Source organism: Eleutherodactylus coqui, chromosome 10 (assembly GCF_035609145.1).
Source record: "Eleutherodactylus coqui strain aEleCoq1 chromosome 10, aEleCoq1.hap1, whole genome shotgun sequence".
Classification (NCBI taxonomy): Eukaryota; Metazoa; Chordata; class Amphibia; order Anura; family Eleutherodactylidae; genus Eleutherodactylus; species Eleutherodactylus coqui.
In genome coordinates this window covers 9320469-9335596 of record NC_089846.1, presented here as the reverse complement: position 1 = coordinate 9335596, position 15128 = coordinate 9320469, and the positions used below count along the sequence as shown (strand labels likewise).

General features: G+C 48.0%; 1 protein-coding gene across 2 annotated transcripts in view; it reads left to right on the top strand.

Moving 5' to 3' along the window:
* Window positions 1-15128, top strand: part of NUP214 (nucleoporin 214) — a 40132-nt gene that overhangs the window by 16004 nt on the left and 9000 nt on the right. For both annotated transcript variants that reach the window (XM_066580206.1, XM_066580205.1), the window contains exons 12-28: window positions 319-1081; window positions 3529-3689; window positions 3834-3928; window positions 4063-4137; window positions 4222-4371; window positions 5430-5588; window positions 5666-5769; window positions 6347-6520; window positions 6628-6713; window positions 8766-8849; window positions 10201-10482; window positions 10563-10721; window positions 10809-10908; window positions 11106-11181; window positions 11835-11919; window positions 12686-12761; window positions 13731-13795. In XM_066580206.1, coding sequence (XP_066436303.1) covers window positions 319-1081; window positions 3529-3689; window positions 3834-3928; window positions 4063-4137; window positions 4222-4371; window positions 5430-5588; window positions 5666-5769; window positions 6347-6520; window positions 6628-6713; window positions 8766-8849; window positions 10201-10482; window positions 10563-10721; window positions 10809-10908; window positions 11106-11181; window positions 11835-11919; window positions 12686-12761; window positions 13731-13795 — 2694 coding nt within the window. The remainder of the gene's footprint in view (window positions 1-318; window positions 1082-3528; window positions 3690-3833; window positions 3929-4062; window positions 4138-4221; window positions 4372-5429; window positions 5589-5665; window positions 5770-6346; window positions 6521-6627; window positions 6714-8765; window positions 8850-10200; window positions 10483-10562; window positions 10722-10808; window positions 10909-11105; window positions 11182-11834; window positions 11920-12685; window positions 12762-13730; window positions 13796-15128) is intronic.

The following is a 15128-nucleotide window of genomic DNA, read 5'->3' as shown; positions in this document are numbered from 1 at the left end:
GTGACATCTGCAGAAAATCCGCACCAAACCAGCGACGTGCCAACACACCCTGATGCAGCCGCAGGCTATGACTTAGGACTTTGTCCAACACCTGCATCCGCTGAGGGGTTTCCACTTCTGATCTCTACATTTTAACACAATGGAAGCGTTGGATTAGATTGTTTTGCGTCATCGAGATGCGAGTATTAAGGTCCCTTAACTCTGGGGCGGCTGCCGGGTACTGATGCGCCCAACAGTCACCCTGTGTAAAGGGACCTTTTAGTTTCCTTCTGTTGGCACGTGGTAACATAATCATTTGTGTGCTTGTTGTGTTCGCAGCTCCCAGTTTCTCCGCCCCAGGACCTGCCACCGCTGTTGCTAGCCACCCTCAACCTGGCACACTTATGAGTGGTGTTATTAACATGCCCCCTACTGGGCTCCCTGGAAAATTGATTGCTCCAGCCCTCAGCCTCCCGACAAAGCCTCAGGCTCCTGCTTTTACCCTTCCTGCAGTTAGTGTACCTGCAAAACCTCCGACTACTCCAGCTTTCACCCTACCTGCGGCTAGTGGCTCTGCTAAACCTCCAGCCGCCACCGCTGGCCTATCTTTCACCCTGCCTACCGCTAGTGGCTCTGCAAAACCTCCCACGTCTGCGCAGACTTTCAGCTTTTCCTCGGCTAATCTGTCTGGTAAACCTCCGTCTGTTCCTGCTTTCAGCCTGTCTCCCGTTGGTGTCCCCAGTAACACTCCGGCTGCTTCCTTTGGTTTTGGCATGCCTACTTCTTCAAGTTTTTCTTTCACTCCTCAAGACAGTTCTTCATTTGCAGGCAAACTTCAGTCCTCTCCTTTCAGTGTCCCTTCCACTAGCCTTCCTCTGTCCGCACCAGCCAACTCTTCTTCTGCCTTATTTGGTACTTCAGTTGGGACTACAAGCTTTCCCAAGCCAGTTGGCATTCCAGTACCACCTTTCACCTTGGAACCGGCTGGAGGCGCTTTTGAGGCTGCAGTACCAAAGTCAGAAAGCATCAATAGTTCTATCCAAGCTGCAAATTCCAACGTCCAACCAGCGGCATCCTCGGTCAGAGTGAACCTAAAAGACAAGTATGTGCAAAGTACCTCAAAAGCTGTTTGTTGGGCACTGCCAGATGTTTGTAGTATGTGTGGCGGGTAAGGGTCTTGCTCTTGGTACACCGTTGGTGCCAAGAATGATCGAGTTGCCACGTTCAATTTGACTTGAAATGCACAAAGATTTTGCATTGACCCAAGTATTCGCACCCTTTGGTATGACATTTGGAATTTAGCTCTGGTGGCCTAAGATCAAGAGAAATGGGGGTCTCCCCTTTCTCTTGATCTTTGAGATCATTCTACCCCTTGATTAGAGTCATCTACAGTGAATTCAGTTGATCATTTTATAAGACCCCCCCCCCCCTGTCTATACAAGGTCTTACAGCTCACAATACATATCAGAGCCAAAACCAAGAGATGAGTAAAGAACTGCATGTAGAGCTCACAGACGGGATTGTGTGGAGGCGCAGATTTGGGGAAGCTGCAAAAATGTTTCTGCTGCCCTGAAAGTTCCCAAGAGCCCAGCGGCCTCCATAATACTTACATGGAAGAAGTCTGGAACAACCAGGACTCTTCATAGAGCCGCTAAACTAAGGGGGAGAAGAGGCTTGGTAAGAGGTGACTAAGAACCCAACGGTCACTCTTGCTGAGCTCCAAAGATCCAGTGTGCAGATGGGAGAAACTTCCAGAAGGTCATCCAGGACTGCAGCCTTCACCAATCTGGGCTTTAGGGCAGAGCGGCCAGAAAGAAGCCTCCTCAGTAAGACACATGAAAAGCTGCTTGGAGTTACCAAAAAAGAACCTTAAGGACCCTCAGACTGCGAGAAACAAGATTCTCTAGTTTAACGTTTGGGCCTCTAAGCATTCCTTCTGGAGGAAACGAGGCGCCGCTCATCACCTGCCCAATACCATCCCTACAGTGAAGCCTGGTGGTGGAGCATCATGTGGGGGAGGGGAGACCGGTCAGGGGGGATGGAAACCAGGCGCCACTCATCACCTGCCCAATACCATCCCTACAGTGAAGCCTGGTAGCGGTGCATCATGCTGGGGGAGGGGAGACCGGTCAGGGGGAGGGAAAGCTGAATGGAGGAAAGTACAGAGATAATGAAAACATGATCCAGAGCGCCAGAGACCTCAGACTGGGCAGACGGGTCACCTTCCAACAGGACAATGACCCTAAGACCCCGCCAAGACAACACAAGAGGGGCTTCGGGATCTTCAAAGAGTTGTCCCTAAGCGGCCCAGCCAGAGCCCTGACATGAACGTAATCGAAGATTTCTGCAGAGATTTAAAAATGGCGCTTTGTAAACGGCCCCCATCCAATCTGATGGTAGAAAATCCCTAAATCCAGGTGTGCAAACTTGGTGCATCACACCCAAGAAGACCGGAAGCTGTAATCGCTACCAAATGGCTTCAAGTACAGGGTGTGAATACTTATGTCAATGCACAATGTCTTCTGTTTTTAAAAAATGTACAAAGATTCCTCCCATTCTGTTGTCTTTGTCATTACGGGGTACGGAGTGCACAAGGCCACAACGTAATAAAATGTAAGGACGGCCGCACGCTGGCGCGTCCTACCTGCTTTTCTGAAATCTGTGTACTGCGGCTGGTCTGCACGGCAAGCCGTCAGACACGCACAGAATGGTTTTTATTTTTTTTTTTTCCTTTCTAAACCTCTGCTTTTCCTGCGTCCGTGCGGAATCCATGCAAAAATAGAACATGCTGCGTTTCCCCCCCCCCCCCCCCCCCCTTCTCAATAGCATGTTATGGGCGGTATTTGCTGCGGAATTCGGAGATTGACACCCGCTCTGGATTCCACAATGCAAATTCCCCTTTGTGCAGCTGGCCTAAAAAGGAAAAAAAAAAGTGAGGGGTCTGAAGACTCTCCAAATGCATTGTACTTCACTTGTGCAATACTAGGGAAATTTTGAGACTGACCTGTTGTAGGGGATTTGAGGAGTTTAGTGGGAAACCCCTTTAATGCCAACTCCACTGAAGACCTTGATCAGCTATCCACAGTATAAACGTCTGCTTGCTGCGACCTCCCGCACTCCCAAGAATGGCACCCCCAAATACCCTATGTTAATGAAGCAACCATGCGCGTGAGTGATCACTGCACCATTCACTTCCCTGGGATAGAGGGAGATTACGGAGTGCCTCGCTCTCCACCTGTCCCATAGAAGTGAATGGGGAGGTAATCTAGTATGCACATCGCCTCTTCATTTACTGGGATGCCTCATTTTCGGAATCAGTCAGACCTCCAGTATTCAGATGTTTACCCCGTACCCTGGGCATAGGAGATATATTTCTATGGTGGGAATATCTCTTAAACCCTGCACTATCCTAAATCACCTGGAAAGCTGCATTAACCCTTTCACTATCCTAGACCACCAGGGATTTTAATTTGCTGTGGGATTTTCTTCTGCATGTCCTGAATTGCGCAGTCTCTCCAAGTATAACTGGGCTGTTCTTTGTGTGCTCAGATTTGGCGCTGCAGACCCTGCTCAGCCTAAACCAAGCTTTGCCCCAAACGCTGCAGGCTTTTCCTTCACCCCTCCAGCCAAGACTACAACTCCAGCCGCTCCGAGCAGCATTGCCGTACCTGCGCCGTCCCCGGGGACTCCCAGCAGACCGTTTTCTGATGGTAACTATAGCTGCATTGTACCGATGTCTAGCCTGCTGGGATACAAATTACGTGATGTGCCATCTGTTCATACAAGTTATAGCCTATGATTAGTAGTAGTAATGATGGTGTTTTTTGCTCTGATACACTTTTTTGTTTTTTCAGTTGTGCACTCCTCACAAAGCGCTCTGCCAGCCCCAGCAGTAGCCCAGAAGACAGCCCGGGTCTTACCAGGGGTAGCCAAGCCAGGACCACCGCAGGTATCTCTGCTCCTATGTGACTGTCGTGGCTGATAACAGAGATTCATAAACTGTCTGTAGGACAGGTGGACTCTTTCTTCCTAACCTGATAAAAGGGAGCAATCTGGATTCTCATCGTTTTTTATTTCTTGCAGCCGGTACCAAGTGGATCCTTTGACAGACAAGTCGTAGACAGCAAAGATCCTATTCACAACGGGATAAAGGAGGAGGTACACATACGGAAAACCGCTGATTGGCAGCTGTTACTCGCCTCATACTTGCGAAACTAGAACTTTCTTTTTATTTTGGCACAGATCGCTCATTTTCAGAAGGAGTTGGATGACCTGAAGGCGCGGACGGCTAAGGCTTGCTTTACTGTGGGAACGGAAGATGAGATGAGGCAGCTGAGGACGGAGTCTGACAAACTCCATACTTTCCTTCTTCAAATCCAGGACACTACGAAGGTAGCGGCACATAAACGAGCGTCAGCTCTGACCGTGCGGTCTCTGCACATGTCCAGAATCCGGGTAGTGGGGTGTAAATGCCCCTGCAGGTTTCATCCCAATTGCCCCCACTTATATAAGGGTCCTTTTTACATGGGATAATCATTTAGAATGAGTGCTGGTTGGCGCTATCATGCAGCAGAGAATCGGAAGGATGAGGATGAGTGATCGTTAACAGCTGCTCATCCCCATACAGTTGGCGTTCCTCGGCAGCACAGCCCTCTGTTCACATTGGGAGGTGTGCTGCTGACAACCATTTTCATACCCATGTAGAAGATAAAATCAGCTGGCGGACAAGCGTTGGCTCATTTGTCGGCTATTTGGGCTTATTTATACATCCTGAGCAATTAAACGAACGTTCCTGTAAACCTTCGTGCGTGATCATCATCATCATCATCCGTGTAAAAGGCCCTTAAAGAGGCCAATTTACATAATATTTGTCAGACGCTCATGATGGATTTCCTTAGATGAGATAACTAATCATCGTCTCACCGTCAGGCCGCAGCTTTCATTGGGGGGTTCCAGAAGTCCAACCACCGCTGATAAAGTGCTGGTATAGTTAACCATTTAAAGGCGTTTACCAAAATGGACTCTTATCACCTATCTGTAAGATGAGCGATAAAAGTCTGATCCTGGGGGGGGGGGCTCTCGCAGTGTTGATGAGCAGGGAATACCGTCGCCTATCCTCTGTATAGGTGAATGGAGCTCGCATGCTCAGCCGTCGCTCTGTTCAGGCTCCTCCTCAATTCTGGGTGGTGTAATGAGGACTAAAGGTGGAAAGCAGGACCGATGTTACCTTGATCAGTGTGGGTCCCATCGGTGGTACTTCCAGCCATCACCAGTGGATAGGTGATACATGTTAATCCTGGTGCAGACGTCTTAGTAGTCACTAAGTTACGTTTCCAGGTCTCATCTGATCTTTAGCGTTGTGATATTTGCTTAGTCTCTAGGCCATTGCTTGGCTGCAGTGATCCGTCATGTAGCCCACTGACACTTTCTTTTTTTTTTTTTTGCTTTAGTCACTTCATGGAGATATTGGCTCCCTAAAAACCACCGTCCTGGAAGGCTTGGCCAACGCTGAGAATGCGAGAGAACAGAAGGAGCGCTTAAGTGACCCAGTATATCGTCGTCTTTTATATAAGAAGCCGCTGGACCCGAGGAGCGAGGCGCAGATGCAGGTAACGGGGATGTGACCGGGGACTGGTCACAGTAGTGCACCTTCCTACTCATGCACAAAGTTTTTCTCCTTCTGCAGGAGATCCGCAGGCTCCATCAGTACGTGAAGTTTGAAGTTCAAGGTGTGAGTGACGTGCTGGACGTGGAGTGGGACCGCTTTCTGGAGTCGAAGAAAAGGCAAAAGTATGTATTATGTAGCATGTTTATCATCACCAGGACAGATCTGGCAGGATTGTGGTGGCGCTGCAGGGAAATTACACACCTCCTGCTAGTTTCCCTCAGGGGTTTGTTCACACGGTGAGGATTTTGTGAAGTTTTAGGTGCAGGTTCTGCACCAAAATTCAGATACTAATTGCAGATGTCCCGCATCCCATGTGTGTAAATGGGTAAGTTTAGCTCCATTGAACATGGCTAATCCTCGCGTGGAACTGCAGCGCATCTAACTGCACTTCTGCACCAGAATTACAAGCTGTGGTCCTGGAGTAAATGCATGTCACACGTGTGAACGTACCCTTACAATTGAGGTCACCTCCCTTGTATTTCAAGGCTTGAATTCTGCAGCGCAATTCCACAGATTTGGAATCCGCAATGTTTTCCCCCTGTGAGAAGGCGGCCTAACGGCTGATCGCTGTGGGACCCAGCGGCGGGGACACCCTGGGATTATGATGTGGGGACCCTTCTAAGGAGCCCATGAATGGATGGAAGATCCTGACCTTTTGTGGCAACTTTATACAAAGTGCGCTCTGTGTTCTCTTTCCAGGGGATACGCCGTTTCAGACCGTGAGACGCTATTTAATACTCTTGCCAATAACCGGGAGATCATCAACCAACAATGGCAGCGTCTTAACCAGCTGATGGAAAGCCTGTACCAGCTGCGGCTTTACAATTGCACCTCTCAGTGGAGTGTGACCAACGAAGAGTCCATTTGCCACAGGTGAGAGGAGTAACGAGCTGCAGCAAAACCTCTAGCACTCAACCCCCATATCTTCACTAAGGCCAGGAAATCGTATTTGTGCTCATTATGTTTCTGCTACTTTACAGCAACGATGTAGAGGTTGAAAGCCTTCAGGAGACTTTGTCGAAGACTATGATTGATACTACCATCAAACCGGCGCCGAAGCTGCCACGTAAGTGCGAACCAACTCCTTGGCATTGTGTTAGATGGTATTGTCGGGATTGTTTGTTGGCAGGAGTGTTGCCTGTCAATAGAATGTCTTGCATCGTCTTATCCTTGTATATTCAATGATGGTGACTACCACTTAGCGACATGAGAGCTGATGAGCCGGACGCTTGGGTAACTGTATAACACGGAATGTAGAAAAGGCTTCCGGTGTCGCAAGGTCCTTTTTTAGACAAGGCGATTTCTCGGTGTACCGTAATCGTAATGAGCGCAGATCCACTGCTGGTAGGATCATTCATCCCTATAGGCCAACTGTGCATGACAAACGAGCATTCACTCTTGCTTTGATTGGTCTGTGTAAATGGACCTTTACAGTTATCTAAGCAATCAGACTGCCGTTCTCCAGTTGTCTCTTCTGGCAGGAGACATGGCTGCCATTATTATTGGAGCTACACTTTAACCACTTGCATATGCACGGAGGATGTCAGACGCTATTGCATGGAGTAAATTGAGGAGCCAAGCCCACTCCATACACTGCTGACCCCTGGCCACAGCAGCAAGGAACAGAGAAAGCTCTGATCCCGTGGATTTAACCACTTAGATGCTGCCGTCACTGCTGACTGTGGTCTTTAAATGCCTGGAATAGGGGAGGGCTCTCCTGATTGGACCTCTCGCAACGAGCTATTTCACGACAGTCTGCATCCTTGTGAGGACTCCAAAACCTGCCATGGTTCTCATCCTATGACGCCCTGCCTGTGGCTGACATTAAGTGTATTGTACATCTGCGCAATACTTCCACATGTATATACACGAGGTTCACTCCATAATACACGTGTCGGATGCTGGCAGTGGCTGGTGCATTTTAACATTGGCAACAGCAACATGAAAAACGATGCCCATTCCAGACAGCCATGCAGAGCTGTCACACAACGAGTTGCAGACCGTCTCGATCAGCTCACCTGCGGATCATCGTTTCCAAAGCATTACAGCTGATGTTCAGCCCCTTTACACAAGTCCCTGGTTGTGATGAGCTGATCGAGACGCTCCTCGTTTTGTACTGTGATAGCTGTGCCTGGTCGTCCGGAACGTCACTTGTCTTTCATGTTGTCGTTGCCGCTGTTAAATGCGCCACTCGCCACCTCGCCGTGCTAATCTAAGATGGGTGATGAGCCCGGTTGGGGGTCTCACCGATGAGATCTCCACTAATTCTGAGAATGGGGTCCCATGTCTCCCCATACTGCGGCCTTAGTACTCTTGCAGTGAGGAGATTGAATGGAGCGATGTCGAGCGCTCGTACTTCTGCCATCTCCAGCAGGCACACACAGTCAATTTCCATCAGTCCCATTGAAATTATTGGCGTAGTGGCTGTGCGTGCCTGGCCATCCCTCCATTCAATGAGACGTCGCTGTGGCTGGGAGAAGCTTCCCCACAGTGAGAAAAGGGGAAAACGGGACCCCTGTTCTCAGGATTGGTGGTGGTCTCAGCAGTGAGACTCCCCACCAATTGTAAAGTTATTCTCTACCCTGTGGATATGGGTTGCCTTTTAGATTTTGGGATAACCACTAAGGCTGGGATGACACGGGACTGAAATCTCACGGAATGACCGCACGGAAATGCCGTGAGATTTCCGCTGGAGAAATGCAGCTTCAAAACCCACTGCCTTTCGCCGCGGGTTTTGGAGCCGCTTAGTTGCCTGCGTTTCGCTGTGGCCATCTAGCCCCATAGAGCGGAGAGAGGCCGCTGCGGAAACGGGGAAAGAATTGACATGCCGTGTCTTTGAAATCCACGCGGCATGTCAAGTTCAGCGCGGCTTAGCCGCCATGGATCGGCCGCGACGTGTGGACTAGATTTTTGCAAATCTCATCCAATTTGCTGGCTAATCCCGGGATTAAAGTCACAGGCGGAATTTCTGCTCAGAAAGTCTGCACGGAAATTCCGCAGCAATTGCGCCCCGCATGACCCCAGCCTGAGGGGGGACATGTGGTATCTTGGCCACGTGGCTATCCATCAGTGACACACTGAACTCTACTAATGTTCTTCCTATTTTCCTATTTTACAGCCAAGTTGTCGCCTGCAAAGCAGAATCAGCTGAGAAACTTCCTTACTAAGCGGAAGACCCCGCCAGTTCGATCACTTGCTCCAGGTACGGATTTGCTCAGCAGTGGTTCCTTGGCCGGTCCTCTTTACTTTGTAGGTCACTTTTAAGACTGATTTACATGCAACGATTATTGCTAAAAATTCCGTCCAAATGACAGCTTTTGAGCAATAGCCATTGTGTGCAAATGCACGCCCATCCTTTACTTACCATGTGCTCATTGTTCATCGCTGACGGCATACTGTGTTCTCCGTGGGCAGCGCTGATAACATTGTATGCAGCCAGCAGTCCAAGGCAGAACAAAGCAGATTTATTTAGAGAACAGACCACCTGCTGTTCTCTAAATACATGCAAATGAAGCTAGTTAACTACTAATGGGCTAATTAGCCCTTTAATAGCTAATACAAAATGATCGCTCAAAACTGTCAGTTTCTGACTAATTTTGAGCGATCATCTTTGCGTGTAAATGGCGTTTTTGGACCCCTTCAGAAACTGTTATCTAATATTGATGCTGCCTAAAGAAAATTGTGATCAGGAGCTGTAGGATAACAAGCCACGTGTCCTCAATGCTAATAAGTCACCCAGAAACCCCTTAATGATACGGCCCCCCCCCCCCCCCCCCTTTTTTTTTTTTTTTATCTATTTTAAGTATCTCCTCCCCACTTTCAAAAAATCATAACTCTTATTATTTCCATAGACGTGGCAGTATCAGGGCTTGTTTTTTGTGGCTGACAAGTTGTATTCTTCAGGGCTTATTTAGACGATTGTATATCGGCTCGGTTTTCACGCCAAGCCGATATACGGTGTCCTTGTCTGCAGGAGGGGGGTGGAAGAGCCACGAGCAGGAACTGAGCTCCCGCCCCTCGCCACTATTTGCAATGGGAGGGGCGGGACGGGGGCGGCGCTAAGCATCGGGACTTAGATCCGTCCCGTCTCGCCCCCTCCTATTGCAAATAGTGGCAAGACGCAGAGAGGGGGCGGGAGCTCAGTTTCTGCTTTTCTTGGTGATAAAGTGACCAAAAAAGTGCAATTCTGTCTTTTTTAGATGTATTTTTTTTCTGATGATGCTCACCATGTGAGATAATGTGCTTTTTATTTATTTTTGATTCTTTCATTATAAATTTGGGAAGAGGGGGATTGAACGTTTAGTATCTTTTTTTTTTTTTACAATTCTTTTTTTCAACTTGCCTTTTGCGCCACAATCCGTGTTAACGCTGATCGTAAGTGTTGCAGGAGGGTGCCAGCTTTCGGAGACAGCAGGCACCCACCGTGTTTGGAGCAGGATTGGCCCCTGATCCTTCCCCACACAAACTTCGTGCACCCAGGGGATTTTACACCCTTTTAGGGTCAAGGGGTTACTATTGTTCCCACCAAGTAATCGGATTTCCTCTGTATTCAGCCAACCTCTCGCGCTCCTCCTTCCTGAATCCAAGTTACATAGAAGACCTGGACGACGTCAGTTCTTCATCTTCCCTGTCGGAAGCAGCGGATAATCAAGGAAGATTGTCGGAAGCGCAGCAAGGACTAGTTAGGCAGGAGACGCCACCGCCAGACCCATCCGCCGTCCGAGGCGTGCGTCATGCACCGGTAGCGCGCACCGTATCTGTTCAGCCAGGTTTTGGGACTCCAGCTGCTCCATTCGGAAAGGTTCAGCCAAGCTCTGAACTCCTCACCAGCACCCGTAAGTCTCTGTGTAATGCATACCAGCCTGTAACTACTGCAATCCGAGAATTTACTAAGTGCAACCTCCCCTTCCTTTAGCGGCCATTTCTGTGCCGTCGATGAGGGTAATTCCACCTGGAGCCGACAGCACAATGTTGGCCACTAAGACTGTCAAACACGGAGCTCCAACCATACCTGCAACACAAGCGGCTGCAGCCGCCGCCATGAGGAGGCAGCAGATAACCAGTCTAGCGCCAGGTAAGCTGAACCGCCACCATTAATGTTGACAAGTAGGTCTGGCTGTATCACTGATCGGTGTGGCTCTCGCTTTGCTTTCCCCTGCAGCCGCACTTACTGAATCTGCCTTGCAAACTGTACCCAAAGTAGTGAACGTAAAAGAGCTGAAAGGAAACGGGCCTGGACTAAACACGCAGTTAGTCATGGCGTAAGTAGCGATGACCATTTCCGGACAGTTGACCATTTTGGTTGCCATTAGACATCTTGTATAGGGGGTCCCTGCTGACATGCATGTACCTTATGAGATGAGACAACCCCTTTTAATACAATGCTGGAATATAAGTTTCAACCTTGCATGTATTTTTCAGTTGCTTCTTGCACTAATCTCCTGTTTAACCCTTTCAGGCCCACTGCGCTGCAATCAATGACCCCGACTAATAACCAGTCACTGAACAAACCTGCTCCAGCCCAGCCTAAACAGGTACCGGACTGTGAACCTCCCACAGTAAATTCTTTACAGTTGTGTTTCTTTGGTGCCGTAATGTTATCTCTGTGCAGCTAAAAGTGCCGCAGCGCAGGGAATATGTATAAGGTAAGGCAGCAGCACTTCAGCTACGCAGGTCCTTTATTCTCAGGAATGGTTGGGGTCCCAAAGGTTGGACCTTTGCCATTCGTAAAGTCTGGGTTGGTACCAGAACGCACTCAGCCTGAGGATGCACATTCTTTTTGCGAATTGTATCCACTACAATTGACTGACCGCAGGAAGCGGAGTGCTTTCAGTTCTGCCGCCCTGCAGCTTTTCCGTCACGCAGGTAGCGCAATGATGTCATTGCGCCACCTGTCTCATTCCACACAATCCTGGCCTGAAGAAGCCAAGGCAGAGTATGGAGGTGTGCGGGTTTTTTTTTTTGTTTTTGTTTTTTACATTGCATGGGCATGGTGGGGCCTAAATAATAGGTTGAGGAGCCTGTAAATGCCTGAGTGTGCTGTAGAGCCCTTAATTGTCCAAGGTGCGCTGTGGGGTCTTGAAATAGCTGGGGATGTCATGGAACCTTATGAATTGCTCTGGGGGCGCCGTGGGGCCTCTAAATGGCCATTGGTTTTCCTTTCATTACACTTTTATCTTCCACCCAGGTTCCTCCTGTCGGATTGAAAACTGCTCCTGCCCTTTCCAGTTCTCCCCAGCCAGGACCTGTGTTGGCAATCGGCAAAGGAACAGGTTAGTTTTTTCTTACCACCTGGGAAAGCTAATAAAGCTCATGGTGCTTTTGGTGCATTGCTATCTGTTTCTAAGGTGTGCAGCTCCTCTGCAGAGCTATGTGCTACAGACAACATACAGACCCTGCATAGTCTGATCCTGAACCCATCTGTTACTCCACTCCTCTTGTTAATATCCTACAGACAGAAGGTAAGGATGAGTGGAGTAACCATAGCAACATGACTCTTAACTTTGTAGTCATGGAGACTCATTGCTCTGCAGGGGAGCTGTATACATGAAACACCATTTACAAAGTTGCTTCATTTGTTGTTTTGGATGCTTTGGAGCATTAATCTTGCATTAGTACAGCGGGTCCAGAACGTTTCAGACCCCTTCACATTTTTACATTTTGTTATGTTGTGCAAGTTGAGAACCATTTCTAAGTTTTCCCCCTCATTCTGCACTCAGTACCCCGTAATGACAAAGTGACAACAGAATGGTAGAAATCTTTATAAATGTTTCAAAAACGAAAAATGGTAGTTCATGTTTTTTGAAAAAAAAAATATAATTTACGAAGATTTCTACCATTCTGCTGTCACTTTGTCATTCTGGGGTGCTGAGTGCAGAATGATGGCAAATTTTTTTTGTTATGTTGTGGCCTTGTGCAATGTAAAAAAAGGTTTTGGGGTCTGTAGACTTTCTGGACCCTCTGTATATGCACCCTTTAAGGAATTGTAATGCTCTGAAGAATGTCGCTCACTCACGAATCAACTTCTTGTTTTTATAGGACCCGGCGTCTCTCCACCTTCCAGTTTGGCAACCGGTGCCCCTGGCAACAAAGCATTTCCGTTTTCTTCTCCCAGGTGTGTGTATTTGGTTTTGTGCCCTCTGGTTGGGGAGATTGTATCCCTCAACCAATAAACTTTGGGGAAAATGGCTAGAAATAATTGCTGACCGTTGGCACTCAGTGATGGCCAGGGCCAGATCTAGGTTGTGGAGAGGATCCGTTACATATGGTTTTGCATGCAGCTCTGCTGCCGCTTTACTTTTATCTCCTCTTTAAAGGGGTACTCTGCTTTGGACTGGACCTTTTTATATTGCTGGTCACACAGCAGTTACAATTGTCTTTCTAATGGGCCATTTCCATGGGACGATGCAGTGTAAATACACATAAATATCGCTCACTTTTCGCTCACAGGTTTTTAGGCTGACTTTTCAGTCTGCATAAAAACCATGGCTGGCTTCTAGTCCTGTGTAAACGCTCCCCGCTCAGAGCTTCACATAGGCGGTGAAGCGCTGAGCGAGAAGCCAGCGATTCAGCAGGGAAATTTTTTTCTGCGTAAACGCACTGCGCGAGCGCTGACTACCGTGGTGCAGTCGTTTACCCAACTGTCAGCCTGTGTTAAAGGGCCATGACCCATGACTTAAATGCTTTGTCTGAGTTAAGCAAAGCCCCCTCTCCAGGTCCGCCATGCTGTAAGATAACAAGCCGATATTCAGTTCTCCCCGCTCCTCTCCTGCCAGCACTCTGGGTCTCTGGTGACAGGCTGCAGTCACTTACAAACAAGCTGCTGCAACCAATGGCAGCGCTCGGTTATCATCACTGAGCGCTGTCATTGGCTGCAGCAGAAGGTTTACAGGACGTCACTGAGAGCCTGTAAATAAGCACAGCAGAGACCCGGAGCCAGCGGTAGGGGACAAGCATGGAATACGGGAGTATCTGCTTATTTGTTGTACACCACAGGGAACCAGGTGAGAGGGCTTTTCTTTAACTCTGAGAACCCCTTTAATTACATCATATTATAATTGCCTGTGGTCTGTTTGCTTTCTAGTGTTTTCTCTACTGCCACTGCTACCCCGTCAGCTCCTACAGCAACATTTGGAAGCCTCCCACCAGGTAAACTTTGCCAGCACCAATAAAACTTTAAAGGGAGTTTCCTGTTCATGACGTTTATCCCTTATCCACGGTATAGGGGATAAATGTGTGATTGCTGTGGTTCCAACGATTCCTACACCATCACACCAAAATGCTTCACGTGAATGGAGCAATAATGCGCATGCATGACCACTGCTCTATTCACTTCTATGGCATGGAAGAAGATTGCAGAGTGCATCAATCTTTTGCCTGTGTTATGGAAATGAATGCATCTGCGGTCAAGCATGCATGCTGCCACTCCATTTGCATGCTGCCACTCGGGGATGACATTCTTGGGATTGCTGGGGTCCCAGCAGTTGGTCCCCCAACAATCAGATATTTATTTCTTATCCTATGTATAGGAAATAAATATCTCTTGATAAGAAAAGCTCTTTGTACAAAGGTCTGCAGCTGTCCAATAGATTTTTTTTTTTTGTTTGTTTCAATTCCTCATTATTTTCAGCCTCTGCTTACTGTGGGATAATGGAAACATTCATTGATTACATTCAAAGACTAAAAGCTCATTAACATGCAAAGACAATCTTTCGAAAGATTGACAGTTCTAGCGATCATTTTGCATAAAGTACTAATGGGCACTAATGCCCATTAGCACTTTATCAGCTTCATTTGCATGTAAATGAGCCTCCAGCAGCTGTTTGCAAATCCCCAGCATGTTGTCTGGACTTTGCACTCAGCTGCATTGTCTTTGCACAGGCTTCCTCGGGCTGTCAGCTGAATGCTATGCCATCAGCTGCTGCCCTCGAGAGCACAGACCACATGCTGTGTTATTTCTCTCCGGCTGAAGGAAATCCTTTTTCAGCTGAAGAGTGACAGATAGAAGCGTTTACACACAACTATTATTGCTCAAAAGCCATAGTTTGAACGAATTTTGAGTGATAATCGTTGCGTGTAAATGGGGGCTTAACAAACACAGCTTACTCACAAAACTGAAGGTTTGTCAAAATGTATCAGTTTATACACTGCAGCACAAGTCTTGGACTTCAGGACAACAGATAGTACAGCACTGATACATTGTAGCAAACGTTTACTTGAATACGCATAACCATTTGCATGGATCGTTTAAGGCCGCTATTTCTGCATTCGTAGACCTCAGGGTTAATACATTGCTTTTATATCCAAGCCCTCTAAATGCCAACAATGTCCTGTCGGTGGGTTTCTTGCTGCCCTTAACTAACACCGTGGCAGTAATGCTACAAAAGCACTATGCCACGTCGTCTCCTGTCGGCGCTGCTTTTCTTGCGGGGCCACATGGTCAGCCCGTTAATCAGAGATTGACCATTTTTCTATACAGGGA